The sequence below is a fragment of the Lotus japonicus genome, chromosome 6, assembly GCF_012489685.1.
Source record: "Lotus japonicus ecotype B-129 chromosome 6, LjGifu_v1.2".
Taxonomy (NCBI): Eukaryota; Viridiplantae; Streptophyta; class Magnoliopsida; order Fabales; family Fabaceae; genus Lotus; species Lotus japonicus.
Window position 1 is genome coordinate 54,223,528 of NC_080046.1, and position 21,480 is coordinate 54,245,007.

General features: G+C 36.2%; 5 protein-coding genes across 6 annotated transcripts; 2 read left to right on the plus strand and 3 right to left on the minus strand.

The window, feature by feature from the left end:
• Positions 1-123: 123 nt before the first annotated feature.
• LOC130726188 (glutaredoxin-C4) lies at positions 124-2,261 on the minus strand. Its single transcript, XM_057577417.1, has 4 exons — positions 2,041-2,261; positions 1,032-1,105; positions 598-696; positions 124-492 (listed from the first exon to the last, which is right to left on the minus strand). The coding sequence occupies exons 1-4, from the start codon at positions 2,196-2,198 to the stop codon at positions 416-418; spliced, it is 408 nt and encodes a 135-aa protein (XP_057433400.1). The 5' UTR covers positions 2,199-2,261; the 3' UTR covers positions 124-415.
• A 2,325-nt stretch (positions 2,262-4,586) lies between these two features.
• LOC130725581 (protein FAR1-RELATED SEQUENCE 5-like) lies at positions 4,587-8,606 on the plus strand. The gene is made up of 6 exons (XM_057576798.1): positions 4,587-5,065; positions 5,766-6,841; positions 6,899-8,032; positions 8,114-8,185; positions 8,279-8,356; positions 8,454-8,606. Exons 2-6 carry the CDS (start codon positions 5,777-5,779, stop codon positions 8,604-8,606), a joined length of 2,502 nt encoding a protein of 833 aa, XP_057432781.1. The 5' UTR covers positions 4,587-5,065; positions 5,766-5,776.
• Positions 8,607-9,479: 873 nt separating this feature from the next.
• Positions 9,480-12,494, minus strand: LOC130724618 (uncharacterized). 2 transcript variants are annotated; one of them, XM_057575890.1, is made up of 5 exons: positions 12,117-12,494; positions 11,264-11,340; positions 10,688-11,173; positions 9,984-10,590; positions 9,480-9,904 (listed from the first exon to the last, which is right to left on the minus strand). In XM_057575890.1, exons 2-4 carry the CDS (start codon positions 11,336-11,338, stop codon positions 10,327-10,329), a joined length of 825 nt encoding a protein of 274 aa, XP_057431873.1. In that variant the 5' UTR covers positions 11,339-11,340; positions 12,117-12,494; the 3' UTR covers positions 9,480-9,904; positions 9,984-10,326. The 2 variants fall into 2 exon arrangements, with proteins under 2 accessions (XP_057431873.1, XP_057431874.1); XM_057575891.1 differs by lacking the exon at positions 12,117-12,494 and having other exon boundaries at positions 11,264-11,469.
• A 2,253-nt stretch (positions 12,495-14,747) lies between these two features.
• On the minus strand, positions 14,748-15,659 carry LOC130724619 (uncharacterized). Its single transcript, XM_057575892.1, has 2 exons — positions 15,319-15,659; positions 14,748-15,081 (listed from the first exon to the last, which is right to left on the minus strand). Exons 1-2 carry the CDS (start codon positions 15,503-15,505, stop codon positions 14,960-14,962), a joined length of 309 nt encoding a protein of 102 aa, XP_057431875.1. The 5' UTR covers positions 15,506-15,659; the 3' UTR covers positions 14,748-14,959.
• A 1,191-nt stretch (positions 15,660-16,850) lies between these two features.
• LOC130723355 (putative disease resistance protein At1g50180) lies at positions 16,851-20,802 on the plus strand. The gene is made up of 2 exons (XM_057574360.1): positions 16,851-18,214; positions 18,887-20,802. Exons 1-2 carry the CDS (start codon positions 17,155-17,157, stop codon positions 20,605-20,607), a joined length of 2,781 nt encoding a protein of 926 aa, XP_057430343.1. The 5' UTR covers positions 16,851-17,154; the 3' UTR covers positions 20,608-20,802.
• The last annotated feature ends 678 nt before the right edge of the window (positions 20,803-21,480 follow it).

The following is a 21,480-nucleotide window of genomic DNA, read 5'->3' on the forward strand; positions in this document are numbered from 1 at the left end:
GTCCCACTAAAATACCTACACCACTCTGTTTTTGGTGAAACCCAAATGGAGTTGAAGTGTGTTGTAATATGGGTAATGAAATGATTATTTCAACATGCATTTCATTCATCTTTCCATTCTCACTGACTCCTCAACAATCATTCCATGTTATTATACTCTGTAAATAAGCTACTGCATCCAAAGATGGATACCTATCCAAGTAGTTTCACAGTACAAAAGAAGCTGAAAGCGAGAGTAGGGGGAGATGGAGCCTGTGAGGCCGTGATAATAGGAAAACTGTTTAACACATTATATATAAATGAAAACTTACACTCTGCCAAAATAATCTCATCAAGCCTTTATATGTGAAGATTCCATATTATCACAGAATACAATCTGGTCTTCCGGAAGAGTTTTCCCTTGTCAACAATCTAGTTCAAAGGTCATCGTGAGCCTGTGTCTCAATCCCCAGAAGTTTAGCTAGAAGTCCACTCTCATAGGCTTCAACAGTATCTGGAAATTACGCAATCACTAAGTATTTCAGAGAAATTCAAAGAGAACCATATTTTGTTTTGAACATTGGAAAGGCCATTTTTTTTCTTGTTATGAAAGATTTACCATCTGAGCCTCCAAGGTGTTTGCCATTAATGAAAACTTGTGGCACAGTACGCTTCCCAACAATGTTAATCAAGTAATCCTGAATCTTGGATCCATCATCTGCCAAAAAAAAGTCTCACTATCTCAGCAACAGGGATGACTCCTTAACATAAATATACAGCATAAACATGCTGTCAAAAAACAGTTTCAATTTAAAACCTTTCTTCATTTTTCTCTCCCTCTCTACACTCGCAAGCTTATTTTCACATCTTATAATTCTTTAATTCCCCCCCCCCCCCACAAAGCTTTCAATCCAAGAAGTATGATGCTAACAAGCCCAGCTTTTCATAAAAGCTAACTATGAACCTTCCATTCGATTCTTTTCAGAACTAGAATTAAATCTAGCAAAAACATTAAAACATTTTCTTTCTTTCAACCTAAAGTTTGCACTATACCTCTCTCGTCAAGCTCAACAACATACGGCACTTGGTTCAACTCTTTGAAAACAGCTTTTGCTCTATTGCAGTACCTAAAGACAACAAAGAAATCAGGAAAAAAGAAAAGAGAATATAATGAATCCCCCAGGCCATACATGATAATGAGCAACAAACACTCAATTGTAATCCTCAAAAAGCTTGTGATATACACATTGTGCACAGAGGAGCCAATGGAATGTTCTATTTTTGTGTTATAAAGACATATTAGTGTTTTATACAGCACTAATCAGTTTACAAAAATTCACAATCCATAATAAGCAAATACAAACATAACATCAATAGTGTTATCCAAAATATTAGATCCCCGCAGTCCTATTCAAAACATAAAAAACTGCCGGAAAGTATTCAAATACTATTCCAATTCCCAGCATAAACCCGAATTCCAGACAACGAATTAACTAAAGCTTCCATGACTGCTCAAGCATTTCCAGATATGAAGAGCAGACAAAGAACATTGCCAGTCACAGTTCAAAACTAATGTAGCAGCAGTTTATTTATCACAGCATACCCATGAATGCTGTCATTTCAAAGTTTGTAATGTTGTTCATTTTTCATGAAAATTTTCAAATTTGAGAGCCATTTTCATTGAATCCAGAATACCAGAACACTATCTAATGACTACACCCAATAAACAAAAAAACACCAACACTTCAAAATTTTGAGTGAACTCTAAGCTCAATCCATCAAATCCAAATGATCCATCACATTGGTCCTATAAAAAATTTGTCATCATATCAAAGTGTCACCTCATTGATGTGGATACACCCATTTTAAATAGAGATAATTAGATAAAAGACGGATCTGGATTTTCAACAATTGGGCACTGCCATTATACACTTGAAGCTGTTGCAGGCATCATCAACTACAAAAGCTAACATGTGCGAAGAATCAAATCAACCAGATCAGAGTGATAGGAGCATGAAATGAATCAGAAAAGAGCGCAGAGAACAAGATAGTGGGTACTCACGGGCAATAGGTCTTGGAAAAGATGACGATCTTGTGAGAAGAGATGGTGTTGTGGACAAACTCGCCCACAGATGAAGCTGAAGCTGAAACCCAACAGAGAGAGGCGGCTAAGGCTATCACCGCCATAGCTGCCACCGTGATTCTCGCAGATGCGGCCATGGTTCGAGTGGGTGGTACTTGGTAGTGTTTGCTGTGCTAACTCAGAAGACCAGATTTGAGACTACGAGTGTTAGAATATGTTTTTATACTGTATGTTTACTCATGAAAAAAATATGATAATATTAAAAAAAAAATTATCTTCATTTTTTTTTTGAAATACTTTCCTTTGTTTCATTTTTTTTTCATTGACCAACAATATGCTGTTAATGTATCCCTCAAATTTTTTTTTTTTGAAAGACTCAAATATTCAATATTTTTTTTTGGTTACAGGAGGAAAGTTAAACGCAAGAAACAAACTAAGGCCCAAATATTCAATATTATGTGTACATCAAAAAAATAAAATTTCAATTTAATTAAAATAAAAATGTGACTACTTTTGAATATAAAGAATTTTTTTATTCTAACTGAGTATATTTTTAAAGAGTTTAATGGATATGTACCGTCACTGTAAAACAGTTTTACACTGACAACCAATCACAACATGTCATGTAAGAGAATGAATAATTTTCATTTTATATTTTAATATTTTAATTAAAACAAAGATACATTTTATGATGTGGCGGAATTCAATTGAATAACTGTGTAAAATCTGTTTACACTACGCTGTATATCCCTTTAATTCATTTTTAAAAAGGAAATAGTAAAAATTACATTGAGTACATTAAAATGGTATTTGAAATGCATTTTTAACAAACTTCTTGTACTTAAATTGTTTACTGTGTACTATAAGAAGATTGCTTACCAATCACCTTGTATGAAGATTGCGAGTTATGGTGTTGATGTCCAGAAACATTAGCTAAGGGATATTATTTTAAGTATTAGAAGCATGGGAAGTTAGGTTTAAGATTTTAAGTTCACTCATGTTTCTAGAGAGAGTAATATGGTTGTGAATGAGTTGGCTAGACAAGTTTACTCCTTCTAATGCTATTGAGCATCTCTGTAAAAACTTATTAATGTAGTTTCTTAGTTTATTTTTCTATGTAACCCAAACTTGTTTTATTTCAGCAACCATATTCATACATTTAAAAAATTTATTCTTTTTTTTCTCCAGCAAATATATTAGATTAAGAGTTAAGTCTGAGCTAAACAAGACTTACAAACAAGGGTATTCAAACCCTAAGAGCATCTCCAATGCTAGTTCTTAACACTATTCATGTGGCCCGTATTGCCACATGTGTTTAAGCAACTCTCAAACAATTTTGCTCCAACCATGAGTTCTTAATTCTTAGCAGAGCTGTTAATATGGGCTGGCCCGACCCATACGGGTCAGCCCGTCACGGGTTGGGTTGGAAACGGGTTGGATCAGGCCAACCCATATTTTGACGAGCTAGAGAAATATGAACCCAACCCAACTCGCGGGTTGGCTCGCGGGCTGGCTCGTTTGTTATGTTTCATAAATAAATAAAATCTGAAAAATTGGATAAAAATATTTTAAAAAAGAAAATGTTATAAAAAATAGTTATTAAAATACTGTATTAACACATAAACAAGTAAATGAAGTAATACTACTGGTAGTGGATTTGAATTAACGATACTAGTTTAACACATTATAGGTCAAGTTCAAACTAGCTATAAATTGAAAACTAGCTACAGGCACCAAAAACACGCATGGGAGAAGGAAAATACAAATCTCATTCCTAATAATCCAAGAAACCATCACCCCCTCTAATTGCTACATGTAGCAAAAGATAAACTCAAAATAATCATTCCTTGTGCTCCACCTCCTCTCTTTGGAAAGCCGGCCCCTATCACAACAAATACCAACAGTACAGTAGGAGACGAAGAATTCCTCTAGCCAAAAAAAATAGCAACATAATAGATAGTGATAGAGAGTAGAGACCACTCATACCGTTGATCAGAAACAAGGAAGCAAGGAGAAATGGGTTTGAGCCGCCGGTGAAGGAGAACAAGCCACCGCAGAAGGAGGATGAGCCGCCGGTGATGGACGAGCGAGACAAGGGGAAAAAGAACTTGACCTGTGGAGTGAAATGTGAGGGCAGGAGATTTTTGTGATTTGGATAAGGTTTCTTTAATTTAAATTTAAAAAAGATTTATCTCTTTTTCTCTTAGAAAAACTAATTGGGATTTGGGCTTATCCAAACAAAACATTTAAAAAAAAAAAAGTTAAAAAGCACCTGACCCGCGGGCTGACCGTTCAACCCGCGGGCTGACCCGTTTAACCCGCGGGTTAAACGAGCCGGGTTGTGCTGGCCCAGGTTCCATATGGGCTGATATTTACCCAACCCAACCCTGTCACGAGTCGGGTTGGGCTAGCTCGCGAGTTCCAACCCATATTGACAGCTCTAGACTTCTTAGTTCTTACCACTATTCATTTGGTCTCACCAACCACATTATTTATACTTTTTATTTTCATAAAGTAATAAAATAGGTGAATTCTGTGGTGCCTGTGGCAAAGTATGGGTGTGGTGCCTCCTTGAGGTCTGTGCAATAGGAATGTGACATGTGGCCACTACTACATCTATTTTTTATTTTTCCATCCATTTTCAGCCTTTTTCCAATAAATCGAAAAAAATACCGAAATTAAAAATAGGAAGGTCCTTTTAGCAATTGTTTGAAACTTGGCTGTGGTAAAAATCTATCTACTGATTTTTACCATCATTGAAGATTGGAACTGATTCCTATTCAACCTCTCACTCTTCCACTCATCTTCAACCTCTCACTCTTCCACTCATCTTCAACTACTGCACTCATCTTCACCAGTGACGACGAAAATCATCCAAGAGACCATCACCTAATTCGCGTTGCCCTAATTTCTCTGCTCTCTGCTACGTCAATCGGTGAAATCCTCGTTTCGATTCATCCTTCGTCTGCGTTCTCGTTCACCGGTCAAGATTCAAGATCTAAAGGTGTGTTTTTGAAAATATCTTCCATTATTTTGCAGTCGTGTTTGTGTGATTTTGGGGATTAGGGTTTAAAAGCTTTTGAGTCAATTTGTTTTCAAAAATACTGGGATTCATGTTTATTGTGCTTTTCGGGTTTAGGGTTTTATCGTCATAGTCTATGACAATCCAAATCCTTTCAAATTTTTTAAAACCCGATTTGTGTTTCTGTGATTTTGGGGATAAGGGTTTTAGGTTTGGAGTCAATTAGAAATCGTTCTCTTGCAATACACCATGAGGCTTTCCCAAACTTAGCTTACTGAAAATTTAGTAAAACACTTCCATGTTCAAGTCTGAACAAATAAATCTGCTACTGCATTAGAGTTTCCCGTCAAATTTCAGGACTTTCTAATTGGATGAATCATCCTTTATAGTTAAAAAAAAATTCAATGTCATTTAGCAGAGTGGAGAAGTATGGTTAATAGATATAAATTAGGTACTGGGATTTATGTTTATTGTGCTTTATCGTCATATAGTCAATGTGAATCCAAATCCTTTCAAATTTCTCCATTTAGTAGTTCTTCATAGACGTGACTGCAAATTTGAATCTTTATGGTATTTAGGGTGTTTTGTTCTATATTGGTGTTGTTTCATTTAGTTGTTTATTTGGGTTTCTTATTACAACCAAGAACTGGGAGCTGGGATTAATGTCTCTGTTTCATTTTAGGTTGTTCCAAAATGGCTGAAATTAATGAAGAGGCTCATGTGGACTTGTCTAATTCTGGAGGCATGAATGAGTTTGAGGATCTGAATGATATCTCAGATAATTCTGATGGAGATGATGTGGTCAATAATGATTCTTCCCAACAACAGTGCAAGCTAATTCCTGAGTTGACTATTGATGAAATTAGGGAGCTGGAGTTTTTGTCTGAGCAGGATGCCGTTGAGTTTTACCAGCACTATGCCCAGTTTAAAGGTTTTGGGGTTAGGAAGGATGATGTTCAGCGCGATCGAAAAGGTAATGTTGTTAGTCGCCAGCTTGTTTGTAATAGGGAAGGTGAGAGACATGAGAAGCATTTGAAAAAGGTTAGTCGAGTGAAAGAGGCTAAGCCAATTACCAGAGTATCATGCCAAGCTAAATTTCGTGTACGTTTCGAGGCAAACTCCAGCAAGTGGAAGGTTGTTTATTTTGAACCTGAGCACAATCATGAGTTGACACTGGCTAAGCAAGTTCATTTAATTCCGGCATTCAGGGGATTGACTAATGGTGATAAGGCTCAAGTTGACACACTAAAGCTCTATGGCGTGAGGAGTTGCAACATGATGGGTCTCATGATGGGACAAAAAGGAGGTCATGATTCAGTTGGTTTTTTGAAAAAGGACTTATACAACCATGTCGATAAGAATAAAAGGATCAGTTTAGGTGCTGGTGATGTTGCTGGTTCATTAAACTATTTTACGCGGAAAGGGGAGAAAGATCCGATGTTTTATTTCAGGTTCACAAGAACAAGTAATGATAATCTTGAAAATTTGTTCTGGTGTGATGGAACCAGTCGTCTTGACTACCAAGCTTTTGGAGATGTAATCGTGTTTGACAGCACTTACAAAAAGAACAAGTACAACAAGCCTGTTGTTATATTTTCTGGTTACAATCATCACAAGGAGACTACTATTTTTGCATGTGCATTGGTTTCTGACGAGACTGTGGATACTTACAAGTGGGTTTTACAAAGATTGGATGAAGCTATGTTTGGGAAGCATCCTAAAGCTGTCGTGACAGATGGAGATAAAGCTATGCGTGAGGCAATTTAGGTAGTGTTTCCAAATTCAACCCACAGGCTTTGTGGATGGCACATTCAGCAAAATGCAGTTAAGAAAATTCATTTGCCTAAATTCTTAGATGACTTTGACTATTTGATCTTTGGTAATTTCAGTCCTCAGCGGTTTGAATCAAAGTGGGAGAGTATGATTGAAAAGTATGATCTTCGTGAGGACAAATGGATTAAACAAATGTATGAAACAAAGGAGATGTGGGCAACTGCATTTATGAGAGAGAGATTTTTTGCTGGAATTAGGACTACCTCGCTATGCGAAGGTATCAACTCTTTCATTAAGAAGTATGTGACGTGCAAAAATAGTATGCTGGATTTCATTTATAATTTTGAGAGAGCTGTGGAAGAGTATAGGCACAATGAGTTAGCCTCTGACTTTAGGTCATGTTATGGGGAGCCTGTGTTAACCACTGCTTTGAGTGGCATTGAACAAGGAGCTGCTAAACTGTTGACCAGAAATATGTTTAGGGAAGTTAGACATGTCATGGAACAAGCTTTGAGCCTTAACCTTGTTGAACGGTCAGAGATGTGCAACACAGTAATGATAAAGCTGAGTGTATGTGGCAGATCCAGTTCTCAATTCTTGGTTGTTTATGATAAGAATCAGACCACATTTGAGTGTGATTGTGGGCTATCTGATTTTAAGGGCATTCCTTGTTCTCACATCATATGTGCTATGAGGATTGAGGACTTCACCACATTTCCTGCATCTCTTGTTTCCAACCGGTGGTTGAAGACTGCGAAGGTGGATTACATACACACAATACCCTCCATTGAGCTTGATTCTGAAAAAGTGAAATTGTTGCGTAGAGGTGTCATTTCTGTTGCATGCAATTTTCTTAGTGAATATGCCGCTGATGATGCTACAGATTTTTCAGCCGTAATTGAGGATATATACAAACTGGTCTCGAAAGTTCAGAAACGTCGTCATCTGAAATCTACTGAAGGTAATTTATTTGTGATTCGTGACCCAGCTGTCATGAGAACCCGAGGTGCACGAAAGAAGTTGAAGACTAAGAAGAAGAAAAGACTCTGTTCTAATTGCAGAAAGAGTGGCCACACAATCCGGACATGTCCTACATTGTTTGAGGGAGTCAGAGATGATGAAGTAGATGAAGGAGATTCATCTGTTGAGCTGGATGATGATAACATTACTGAAAATGTAAGGCAATGTTGTTTCTTGTATTTGTCATTTTGTTATTATTGAAACATGATGTTTTGATTATTTTATTTGAAATTGCAGACTGTGGTGTCATTAGCAGGAGGAGATAATGGAGGTTCTACTTCAAGGCAAATAGGCACAGCCAAAAGAAAGGCAAGCGTAAACACACTGTTTATTGTTGCCTTGATTTATATTACATTTCTGTAATTGAATGAATAATAACTAATATTTGGGTACAAACTTTAGGTTGGAGATAATGGCAATGTTGGTAGTGTTCAAGGTAATGAACGCGATGTTTTATCACCGTCAGATGGGAGGCAATGGGTACAATATCAAGGTAAGCCACATTGCAACTTCAAGATTTTTTTGTTCAGAATTAGGTTTTTGTTTACTGATTAATAAATTAATTTATTTCTTGTAGGTAGATAACTTCACGAGATTGAAGCTGGGTGTGGACCTTGTTTTGCATTCACATAACTTGCTTCAAGGACAGATGCTAACAAAGGCTTTGGATTATTACCAAAGGATCGTTGAAGCTTCAAAAAAGAAGAAAAAAGTGCCCCAAACTTGCTAAAATATCGTGTTATGTTGAAACTTTTTGTCTCGTTGATTTGGGTTTTGTCTCGTTGAAACTTGCGCAGTGTTAGACGCTTGTCATTGTAGCCATTTTGTTAAACTTTAAGCCAATTTTGATTTTGTATGCTGGATTTTGTTTTGGTGATCTTTCGATTTTAATACACTGCCTTTTGACTGTCTTTTGATGACATTGCCTTCCTACAGTTAATCTATTTTCATTAAATCAAAATTGTTAAGTCTTTTTTTACTTGATATTTCACTTTATGACAAGGTTTCTTACTACATGTCATGGCTTATTCTCGTTACTCTGGAAAAACAAGTGGACTTATGGTTTGTTTACACTTGATCTGAAAAAGAAAAGATTCAGAGAAATCACCTATCATTTTTCAATTAAGTGATTCTAAAGACTTAAGTTGACTTAGGTTTAGGTGGCTATACCACACACTTGTAGTATTATTAAGTGTTTCTAAAGACTTAAGTGATTCTAAACACTTAAGTTGCGTTTTGGTTGAAATTGATCCTAAACACTTAAGTTGCGTTTTGGCTTAAATTGATCCTAAACACTTAAATTGCGTTTTGGCTTAAATTGATCCTAAACTTAAGTTGCGTTTCCAAAGTATTTTCCACACACTTGTAGTATTATTAAGTGTTTCTAAAGACTTAAGTGATTCTAAACACTTAAGTTGCGTTTTGGCTTAAATTGATCCTAAACACTTAAGTTGCGTTTTGGCTTAAATTGATCCTAAACACTTAATTTTATTTTCCCTCTATCTTATCTAATTTTTTCCAAAGTTTTTTACAACCAAATAGACTACCAATTTGGCTTAAAAGAACTTAAGTTTCCAATTGCAAACTCACATGGGGCCAAAGCTTCAAAAAATACTACAAATGTCAATAGCTTAAACATAACAATCCAACCAATCTCACCACGTCTCATGTTTACTTCACATGGGACCAAAGCTTCAAAAAATACTACAAATGTCAATAGCTTAAACATAACAATCCAACCAATCTCACCACGTCTCATGTTTACTGTTTCACATAACCACATTTAATTCACTTAAACAAAATTAATAGAATTGAAACAACCAATGAGACAACAACAATGATCAGATACATTTGCTCCCTTCTCTTGTATTCAGCGATCAAAGCTTGTGTCCTCTCTAAGCCTTCAAAGTTATCCGCAATTGGTGCCACAACTAGTGCATTAGAATGCAAATTATGCACCACAGGAGCCACAGAGGTTTCAACAACACCTTGCCCAGGAGCATCAATCCAGTCAAAATACCCACATGCCTACAAATATTTAACATTACATAAGCTTTAAGTTCCTTGCATACAATACAATACAATAAAAGTAAAAAAAAAATTATACCTGCAAAGGACACTTATAATATCTTCGTCCGTAGTTATCACTGGACCATGATGTCCTAATGACTGGAACAAGACCGCAGTTGCATAACCTTCCATCAACATAAATATTTCTTCTTTGTGGTGAACAAAAAGATTGAGATGCCATAGATAATTTTCTACAAAATCTACTAATATAAAGTCAATAGATTGAAACCTAAAACATAATGACATTGCAATTTTTAAAAGCATCCATAAACTGTAACAAACAAACATCATCCATACAAAAACAACCACAAAATTCATCATAATCATTCCAAAGTTCACACCAAACCACCAAAAGTTACATAACCAAGAACTTCAAAAATTCAACGCTGCTTCCTACGAATAATACTAACGTAAATCATATTATTAGCTACGCTATCTGGTCTAAAGTGCACGGTGTCCCCCCTCTTCAACTTGTTCTCCTTAACGTACTTATTCCAATCCTTCCCAATGTTGCATGGAGTATCATCCTCTCCTGGATTCCTCCTTTTCAACTCACAAGCGTAGGTTCTACCCTCCGGGGTTTGTAGAACAACGTGCTGCCAATTTGGCCTAACATGGTTCCGAACATACATCATGGGTAGTGACTGCAAAAAATAAAAAATACAGAATTGGATTAAATTTGAAACTTTCATTTGAGCAAAATGAACTTTTATACACTTCTTCATCTATTTTAGAACTTACCAAAGTCTGATCTCCTTTTGAATCTGATTTAGTAATCACCTTATCAAATGGGTGAAGAACCCTGTTCACACCATTTTCTTCCTCTCCTTCACTAACTTCCATAATTCCATCATCCTCCTCATCTTCTTCAGCATCCTCATCATCTCCCACTGGATCCTCATCATCCACAGCCTCCTCATCACCATCATCAATTACTATAGGTTGGCTTAGGGAAGTGCCAACACCATAGCTAATTTCTTTCAGGGTACCATCCAAAATCTTCACAATAAATGTGTTTTTTCCAAAATAGAAAAAATCACATAAGTGATTTTCTTTCAGGCCATATCTCCTTACAAATTCAGCAACACATTCAAAAATCAAGCCCCCTAAGTTCCCATCAAGTAACCTAAAAGAGAACTCCCCACCTACTGGATCCATAATGACAACACGATCCCCCAAGGCAGTTTTATGTTTCTCATAAAAATCACTCGGTACTTGCAGGTGCTCCTAAGAATTTACAAATAAACCTATTAAAACTTAAAAACAAAAGACTATACTACAAAAATTCAAATTCAAATTTAAAAAAAACAGGATTACCATTTTTGGGTCTAACTCTACACTGAAATCAGGCCAAGTAGAGGGTTTCAGGGCGTACTTTTTGACAGGACTCATCTCTTCAAAAATACAGTAAATCAGTTAATAATCCACACATATAGATGTAAGTCAAAGCATTCCATGCATTCAACAACAACCATGCAAAATAAATTATATCTTCAAGTGTAGCCCTTTCTCTTTCAGTACAAAACTTAATACATGCATATGTTTAGGACAGGTAGAGGAAAAAATAGAGGGTAAATTTAACAAATAAAAAAAAAACTCATTTTTACAGTTATGTTCAGTACAAAACAATTCCAAACCCAAACTTGTAGCCTAAATAGAGGCTAAATTTAACATTCAAAACTCCTTTTTCCAGTTCAGGCCAGATTCAATCACAAGAAAACCGTACATGCATATGTTCTTCATAATATAAACATGATCCACAATATAAAAATCAAAACTTTTTTCAAAGAAGCTTGGGGATGGAAACAAGGAGCATGAAAACATTTGTTCTTTCCAAACAACCAATTCAAGCAACCATGCAATCGGAAAAAAAATCAGGCCATCCAACAAATCATATGCAAAACGTCATGCAACAGCATAAAAATCATAACTTTTAAGCAGACAGTGAGTGAAAAAACGGTTGGGGATGGAAACGGGGTTGAATCAACTTCAAAGTTTCTCCAGCAAAAAAATCATTCAACGAAGGAAGCCATCAACATCAAAGTTTCCTTTGCATGATATACGGTGAAAAACAAAGATTTTTTCTCAAGGATTTAGCCGATCTTGACGAAAAAATCAAAACATTTTAATTCAACTTGTTCAAAAGCGAGTGCATGTGAATGGAGCATACCTTGGTCGGTGAAACCGCGCCTTCCCGTCGTCGATCTCACAAAACCACCGTCGTTCTCGCTGGCGTCGTGCTTTCCGCCGCAGGACCTCAAAGAACCCTAGTCGTCTCTGCTAACTCTCTCTTTTTCTCTGAAACGTTTAGTATAGTGAATGAGGAAGGGAGGAGTATGGAGAATGATGAACAATTATGAATGTTTCAGTTTTCAAAAGAGAGGGAAACTGAACAGTCAAGTCAATTAATCTGAAAGGTTAAAAAAACTTACTTTAACCATGGTAACTGAATTAGGGAGGGACCAGTTTGCAATATAATTAACTTTATTTTTATTTTAAACGGTTTTTTCAAAATTACTTTCCACTAATTTAAAATCATTCCGGAAAAAAAAAAGCTCATTTAATACAGGGCGGGTTCCTACTGGTCCAAGCAGACAGAGGCACCACACCCTCATTTGAAGGGAGGCACCACAGCAGACACCAATAAAATAAAACTCATAAAGTAATAAAGTAATTTGGATGAGAGAGAAATAATTAATATTTTAAGCTAAGAACTCAAAAAACAAAACTTCTTATATAAGAACTGAGTTCTTATTTTTAAGAACTAAGGAGTCCATGTCAGCACCTCCAATGGTAAAATTCTTAGTTCTTAGTTCTTAACTCTAAAATAAGAACTAAAAACCTTGCATTGGAAATGCTCTAACAAGACCAAAACGCAAAAAAAAAAAAAAAAAAATTAGAGAAACTCTTATAATGGAGAGAGGACCCTCTAAAATGGGTAAATGAACACTAATGGGAAGAACTCCCCTCCCCAAATTTGGAAAAAATGGTGGTGGTTGCCGTGTAAACCCTCTGGTAGGGTCTAAATTGTGATGTGAAAATTGTCAAAATTAAAATTTTATGTTTGTCTGCTGTTGGAGTTGAAGTCTTGTTCAATCAAAAATAGACCAAAACAACAAAGAATTTTTCTCCTTGTTAAAGAGAGGAGAATGCGTCACTGAGAAGTTAGGGTCTCATGATTGTGTCCAAAGGGTAGGGCTCATCAGGTTGATATTATAATGTGTACACACTTTCTCTATAATGTTATTCTGCTCTATCATATAATGGCCTAAGCGTTAGAGTCTCTTTTTCACATAATCTCTGTTATTCCAACGAATAAAATATTGATGTCAATCTATCCACTCAGACCCAAAAATTGAGTCCATTTTACGAGCAGAACCTGACAATAGCAAACTTTATGTTGCTGCACATGAAATAAATATCGCAATAACAAGAAAAACAGAGTAATGCTACATCACATGCCTTGTATTGGCAAAGCAAATATATAGTGGAAGTTTTGGTAGAGGCAGTGCCAATCGTGGAATTTAAAAGTGTGAATCATGCAAGACTAGCTTTATTCAGAAGAGCTTCTCTTAACTCAGCACCATACAGAACAGTGAACAAATCCTATCACCACTACTTTGCATGTTATCACATCTCCAACATCATTCGCTCGTTCTGTTCTCAACAGTTCCCGACAAAATATAGGTGTTTGGAAGTCAATAGTTCCATCCCACATTTGATTGCTATGGACTAACTTCAATGGCAACCTTCCCTACACTACCAAGCTTTTCTAAGTCCCTTTGCAAGTTTGCAGCACAATACAGCAAAGGATGACTGCAAAGATATGAGATGTCCACTAAGGCAAGTATCAGTTCAAGTATTTCAATTTTCAAATCACGGATTTAAACTTAAGACTTGTGATTTCCTGAGTAATACACCTAGCATTTAAAAACTGCCATGACTACTACTCTGTGCTAAATTTTCAATGATGTATATATTTTCAACTGGGCATCACAAGTCTTAAGTCTTAACCATCTATGTTTGATTTTCAGTTCCTGCGGTAGCTATCTTCTCCTCGCATGCATAACTGATATCATGGGGAGAATGATGTTGTAAATGGTTTAAAAAATCTCAAACAAGTATGCAAAAAACAATATACACAACGGAATGGTCGAAGATGCAGAATTCAGAATAGATGGTGACACTCACAAGGTCACCACTCCATTTGGTTTATAGGATCTTGGTAACCAATCTTCACAATGAATAAGAAAACAACAATGAAGTTTGACTCAACCTGCAAATTGAGCTCCATATGAGCACCTAAAAACTTGATGATGGTTATTCGCAAATATACCTCCCACATAAAATAATTCAATCAAATCTTCCCCCAAGTTCCCAATATAACTGCCAATACCCACAGCCTAGTTTCAGTTTGAGCAAAATCAGATATCAAAACTGCATGAAACATATATAGTTACATGATAAATAAGCATATACATCACAGGTTGGCACATAAAGGACCCATAATCTCACTTCCTACCGTTGTTCAAATGGAAGAAGAAGCCACGAGAGAACACCAAAAACAAAAGACAGGTGATGATATAAAATTTCTACAACTCACATCCAGACCACCAGTTGAAGGTTAATGCAACAAGTACAGGGCAATGCAATGCAACAAATATGAAGTAGTATAGGAGAAAAAAAAAAGTAAACAAGTCCTCAAATTGTGCTTCTACTCTATTATTACAGAAAATCAAAATATAACCATTCATCAGAGCAGGACAATTGACACCATATAACAAAACCTTAACAGTAATACTAATAACTAATAAGTAGCAGTTTATATTCAGCTCATGAGGTCAATTACAAATTACAATCTAAATACTCAATATATGTAAGGAAAACAAAAAAGAACCAAAACACAATAAAGAAAGAAAGAACATAGAGTACAACCAGGGAAGATCTGTAGTTCTGTACAAGTGGACACTATGTGATCTTAAATTATAACCATAGCTACTAGCTAGGAAGATGCTAAACAGGAGGTATGTTAGAGAAAGAGAACCCTTTGTAACCCTTGTAGGCATAATATGCAATCCTTGTGTAGTAGAAACCAGGTATGAACAAGAGCATTCCCAGTATTGCAAAGAACAGCCCTATCAACCATTCAAACAAACAAAAAAAAACCAAAAATCAATCAAAAATAGAAATATAGAACAATAGTAAAAAAGTTTTCAACTTTAGCAGCAATCTCTAATTCCCCAGCTACCCATTTACAATCTCTACCCTCTAATCCGAAATTTAATATCTTTTCTAGAATTAGAAATGTAAAAATCAAATTTTGAGGGGTTTTGAGAAGACCCAGATGGAATTTAAAAGAGGGTTTTTGATACCGTGAGCTCTGTCACCACCGACATGGTTGTAGGCCATGAGGGAGCCGATGACGATGCCGAGAACGCCGAAGACGAGAAGGGAAACGGCGAGGCCGATCTCCTTGATGGGTGGCTTGTTGTTGACGGTGTAGGAGGTTTCGAAGAGATCTTCGTCTGTGATGGAGAAAGCGTGATCTACGTATGCCATTGTTGTTGTAGATTTGGGTGGAGGAGAAGGGGTTGCGTTGGGTTGAGACGGCGGTGGAGGTGGCGGTGGGTTGAATTCAGCTTTCGCTTGCTTTTCAAGACTCTATGGAGTTGGTTGGGTGTTCTCAAATTGTGACTTTTCACAAAGCAAGCAAAGCATAGATCAAATATATATATATTTATATTTATTGGTTTTGTATATTCTATTCTGAGAATACAAGGATTCTTGTGAGAAAATGAAATTTTGTTTATTTTTTACTTATAACTTTGTTTTTATATTTTGGCCTTTTAGGGAGATGGGTAGAGCTTAACTTTATCTTATGCTATTTCATGGTTGTAAGGATAAACTTGTTTAGATAAGATAAGTTATATCTTATCCTATTTTAATTTAATATTTACTATTAATTTTTCCTGTTTTAATATAATACCTATACTTAAATATTGAGCTAATTAAAATGAGTTATATTTTTAATCCACCCTTCGTACATTACATTTGAGTACACAATCTTGAATCTCATGAAGCCATATCTTTAACTTTTGACATAAATTTTCATATTAAATAAAAATTAAATTAGTATTTAACTACTTTTTTGAAAAGATATTCAATCAAAGCATGAATTTTTTATTTTTAATCATTGTTTAAGTTTAATCCAATCAATCTAAATTATTAGCTTCGTTTTCTTTCTCAATGTATTTTTATAGCCGATAGTTATGAGACCAATTTCTCGAGACTACGATCACGATAAGTGAATAGGTTTTTCCAAACAAATATTTTTCCATACAGATCGTTTACGGATCGAACTCTACCGGTTGGAATATAATATAAAATCATTCATTTAACTCTTATTCAATAGCTTAAGTTTTTGAGATAATGAATTGCTTAACACTAGCTCTTAAGGAACTCGGCTATATAAATAAGTTTTTAGTACTAATTGTGTTTTAAATGATTATTCAACTTATTTTTTAATTTTTTCCATTAACGTTTTCAATACCCATCTTACACTTTTATTTTCATTTTTGAACACAACTTTTTCCTTATAATAATGTATCAAAGTGTCTCACGGCTCCAAATTTTCAACATTCAACTCTTCCTTGCCCATCTTAAACATTTTTTTTTTCATTTTAGCTAATTGATAATTTGGCAAAGTTCCACCCTTTACTGAAGGTTCTTACACCATGTCGGCCTTACTTTTCCAAAAATGTTTAATTTGGTTGTTTTGATTGTTGACTTAGGAGTTAGGACCCAAATGTCACACCATGCGTTTTACAGTTTTGTTTTGGAGCTGTCACACTTACTTGAGGTGATTTTCTTCTATATTATTTCATGGAAGATGCAAGCTAATTATTGTCCAAACTAGCTTTTTAGTCCAATATTTTCCACAACCTAGTGGTTCAAACTTTTGACTTTTATAAATCCACATGTATAAAGTGGTAAGGAAAATGATTGTAAGGTTAGATCTGCTATAGTTTGCAGTAAGTCAATGCCAAAGTCAAGCCCAGCTTCATCTTTGCTTTTTGCTCTTCCCTTTGTTAAATTGATAGCAGAGTAGAAGCTTGAGGTTGAGGTTGAATCTCCATGTTGGAGCAAATGGTTAGTGGATAATCAGGAAAAAGCTTTTGCTTGGTGGAAAAAAGAAGCTATCTTTTAAGATGGCCCAGCCTATAGTGACCTTCATAGTGCAAAGTCTTGGTGATTTGCTCATTCAAGAAGCTGTTTTCTTGTATGGGGTGGAAGACAAAGTGGAGCAGCTGAGAACTGAATTGAGGATGATGCAGTCTTACTTGCAAGATGCAGACAGAAGGCAAGACGAAGCTGAAGTCCTCCGCAACTGGATTTCAGAAATCAGAGAAGCTGCTTATGATTCTGATGATGTTATTGAGGCATATGCACTCAGAGGAAGAAGAAACTTGACTGCAGGTACTACCCTGAACCTGAACCTCATCAAAAAGTGTGCTTTATTCATCAGACGGTTCATAGAAATCCATCAGGTTGGATCTCAGGTTGATAACATCATAGAAAGAATCTCTAGCATCACAAAGAGTCTTGAAACTTTTGGCATTCAATCTGAAAGAGGAGCAGCTTCAGATTCTGTGCAAGGGAGACAGAGATCTTTGAGGAGATCTTACTCTCATATCACTGAAGAGGACATAATTGGTGTGGATGATGATGTGAAGACTTTGGAGTCATGTTTGATTGACACCAAAAAAAGCTATAGAGTAGTTGCAATTTGTGGGATGGGGGGTTTAGGAAAGACTACATTGGCTAAAAAAGTGTACCATAGTAGTGATATCAGGCACCATTTTGATAGCTTTGCTTGGGCTCACATATCTCAGCATTGCCAAGCAAGGTATGTGTGGGAAGGGATTCTGTTTAAGCTGATCTCTCCTTCTAAAGAGCAAAGAGAAGAAATTGCCAATTTGAGAGATGATGAGCTTGCAAGGATGCTTAAGGAAGTTCAAGTGGAGAAGAAATGCTTGGTTGTGCTTGATGATATTTGGAGTGCAGATACATGGAGTCATCTTAGTCCTGCATTCCCAACTGGGAGATCACTATCGGCAGTTGGTAGTAAAATATTGCTAACTACTAGAAACACTGATGTTGCATTGCATATGGAACCTACTCGCTATCTTCATGAACCAAGGTGTTTAGATGAAGATGACAGCTGGGTGTTGTTCCAAAAGAAGGCATTTCCAGAAAATGATGATCCAGGTACATAGATTTGCATTACCCTCTTCCTATAATATAACGTGCTCATAACATTGTTTAGACATGTTGATAAATTGCTAGTTTCTATATTTTAAAGCTTCAAATTTTACTTTCTTTTAGTAATTAAGGAATGGTTTTTGATTGAAACCAAACAATTAATCTATGTTTATAAGTTCATAGAACTCAGCAAACCAGACATACAAAAAAATGAGCTAGAATTCCTGTTCTTGCATGAGCTCATTTAAGAAAGTAACAGTTGTCAAATCTTGTAATGACCTCTATAAATTTTCTCTGCACATTTTAGAATTGGGAAGTCATAAATAGCCACATTTATTCATTAATGAAATTTTAAAATCGCCTTACTTCACAATTTCAATTGTTTTCTTATGCCTCAGATTTTAAGTGTTCATTTTAAGTGTATGCATTGATTCCTTGCTGAAGGTTCAACAATGTCATATACTAATAGCATGTTTGTATCAGCTTCTCTTTCACTTGAAGGTTCAACAATGTCATAAACTAAAATTATTTTTGTTAAAAGGAATGAAAAATAGAGGGTTTGCACATGGAAAGGAAACCGCACCCTCTAACAAATCATACAACATGTTTTGCACTTATTCCAATTTGGACTTATTCATTTTCAAGTTATCATCATGCATTTCCTTATGTTTTACACAGACTTCAAAATCAGCATAGAGATGGAGAAGTTGGGAAAGGAAATGGTAGGAAGATGTGGAGGTTTACCACTGGCCATAATTGTTCTTGGAGGACTGCTAGCATCAAAGCCTACAATTTATGAATGGAACACAGTGCGTCAGAACATCAATACATACTTGAGAAGAGAAAAAGGCCATGAGCAACACTTAGGGGTATCTGAAGTTCTGGCTTTGAGCTATTACGAATTGCCATACCATTTGAAACCATGTTTCCTGCACTTAGCCCATTTCCCAGAAAACACAGAGATACCAACAAAGAAACTAACAAGAATATGGGTGGCAGAAGGTATCATATCATTGGTTCTTCAGAGTGAAGGAGAAGAAGGTGAGGAAGCTCTTGAGGATGTTGCGCAGCGCTACCTCACTGAGCTCGTGGAAAGGTGCATGATTCAGGTAGTTGAAAAGAGTTCAACTGGAAGAATCAGAACTTGCCAAATGCATAACCTCATGTGGGACCTGTGCAGATCCAAGGCTAAGCAGGAACACTTTCTTGAGTTGATTAATTCATGGAATATAGATGATCCTAAGGCCTTGAGACCAAGAGTTCGAAGGGTCGCGTTGTATCTTGATCAAGACAATATGGATAGATTCTTTCCTTCAAATTTAAAAGGTCACCACCATCTCAGGTCCCTCCTTTGCTACAACGAAAAAACAACTAGGCTTAGTGAGTGGAGCTTGGTGAAGAAGGTTTTCAAAAAATGCAGGTTACTTAGAGTCCTAAACTTGGAAGGTATACAAGGTCAGATAGGGAAGTTGCCAAAAGAAATTGGCTACTTGATCCACCTAAGGTTTCTGAGTCTAAGAAACACAAAAATTGATGAGTTACCTCCCTCAATAGGGAACTTAAAGTGCTTGCAAACCTTGGATATTCTAACAGGAAATTCCACTGTGCAAGTACCTAATGTAATAGGGGACATGAAAAGATTGAGACACTTATATCTACCAGAGTCTTGTGGTGATGGCACTGAAAAATGGGATCTTTGCAATCTGAAAAACTTGCAGACCTTGGTTAACTTCCCAGCAGAGAAGTGTGATGTGAGAGATCTTATGAAACTAACCAATTTAAGAAAATTGGTGATAGATGATCCTAAATTTGGAGATATCTTCAAGTCTTCTAATGTGACATTTAACTACCTTGAGTCATTGTTTTTTGTTAGCTCTGAGGAAATATCAGTTCTCCAAGTAGCTTTAGGATGTCCCAATCTTTACAAGCTACACATAGAAGGGCCTATTGTGAATTTTCCTGAACCACACCAAATTTCTCCCGCGCTTGCCAAGCTGAAGTTGCAAGGTTCTGGACTAATTGAAGATCCAATGAGAACATTGGAGAAGCTTCCCAATTTAAGGTTGCTTGAGTTGCAACTTGATTCATTCATGGGGAAGCAACTTGTTTGTTCTAGCAAAGGTTTCCCTCAGCTGAAGTCTCTGGTTGTGTCTGACTTGACCAACCTTGAAGAGTGGAAGGTGGATAAAGGAGCTATGCCTAGTCTTAACAAGCTTGGGATATCAAATTGTACTAAGCTTAAGATGATTCCAGAGGGGCTAAGGTTTGTCACTAGTCTTCAGGATTTGGAGATCAGATCAATGTTTGCAGGTTTCAGAACAAAACTTGAAAAGGGAGGAGAGGATCATTACAAAGTCCTACATGTGCCAACCGTGGTGTTTCATTATTGTGACTATTAGATTGTGATGGCCATACTTGATATTTCAATTGCAAATGAACTATTTGGTTTCTATTTCTATTTTCAGGCTATTTCTCTTGGCTCTGGTGTGAATACCAAGAGTAAGAAGGGGATACAGTATAGAATGAAATTTTTTGTAATACTCTTATAGTACATATTTCTCCACTTTAAATCAAGAGGCCACACGTATGATTAATTATTCTTTTCGAAACCCAAAAAGTGAACAACTATCAAATTATGAGAGGAGATATAACGAGTAGTCTTCAGATTTTTTTCAATACTATAAAAGATTTAGTTAGAGTTAAAGTAAAATGAATGAGGGATGAGAGAAGCATTGATGTATGCGTGCGTGCTTGAAGGATGTAACAACAGGGAGTTTGAGAGATGAAATAGATTTCAGAAATTCTCTCATGATAATAGTTGGTATGTCAATTATTTATTCACTCTCATTTGATTGCTTTGAATTAGTTAGAAAGATGAGGACCTCTTTTTTTTTTCTATCTTTATTTCTAGCACATCACATTATATATCACATTAATCATTTATATCTCCGTCTCTTTTTATATTTCTCTCTAGTAATCTACACTCATTTGATCTAAACCAATCATTATCTAAAGACAAGTTTTGTTGGACTGGACAGTGTACTAACCAAGTTCAAAAAAAAAAGGACAGTGTACTAACCCCAGGGCCGGCCCTGGGCTGTGAGCCTGCTTGCCCAGGCCCGAACCGCTGTAAATAATCTATCTTTTACAGCGGATCGGACCGTTGTATAGTCTTTTACAGCGGCGAGCTCTACAGCGGGTCCGAACCGCTGTAAAAGGCTCTTTTTTGGCGTAGTGTTCCCATTAAACTTTCTCTAAAAAAAAATTTAGGG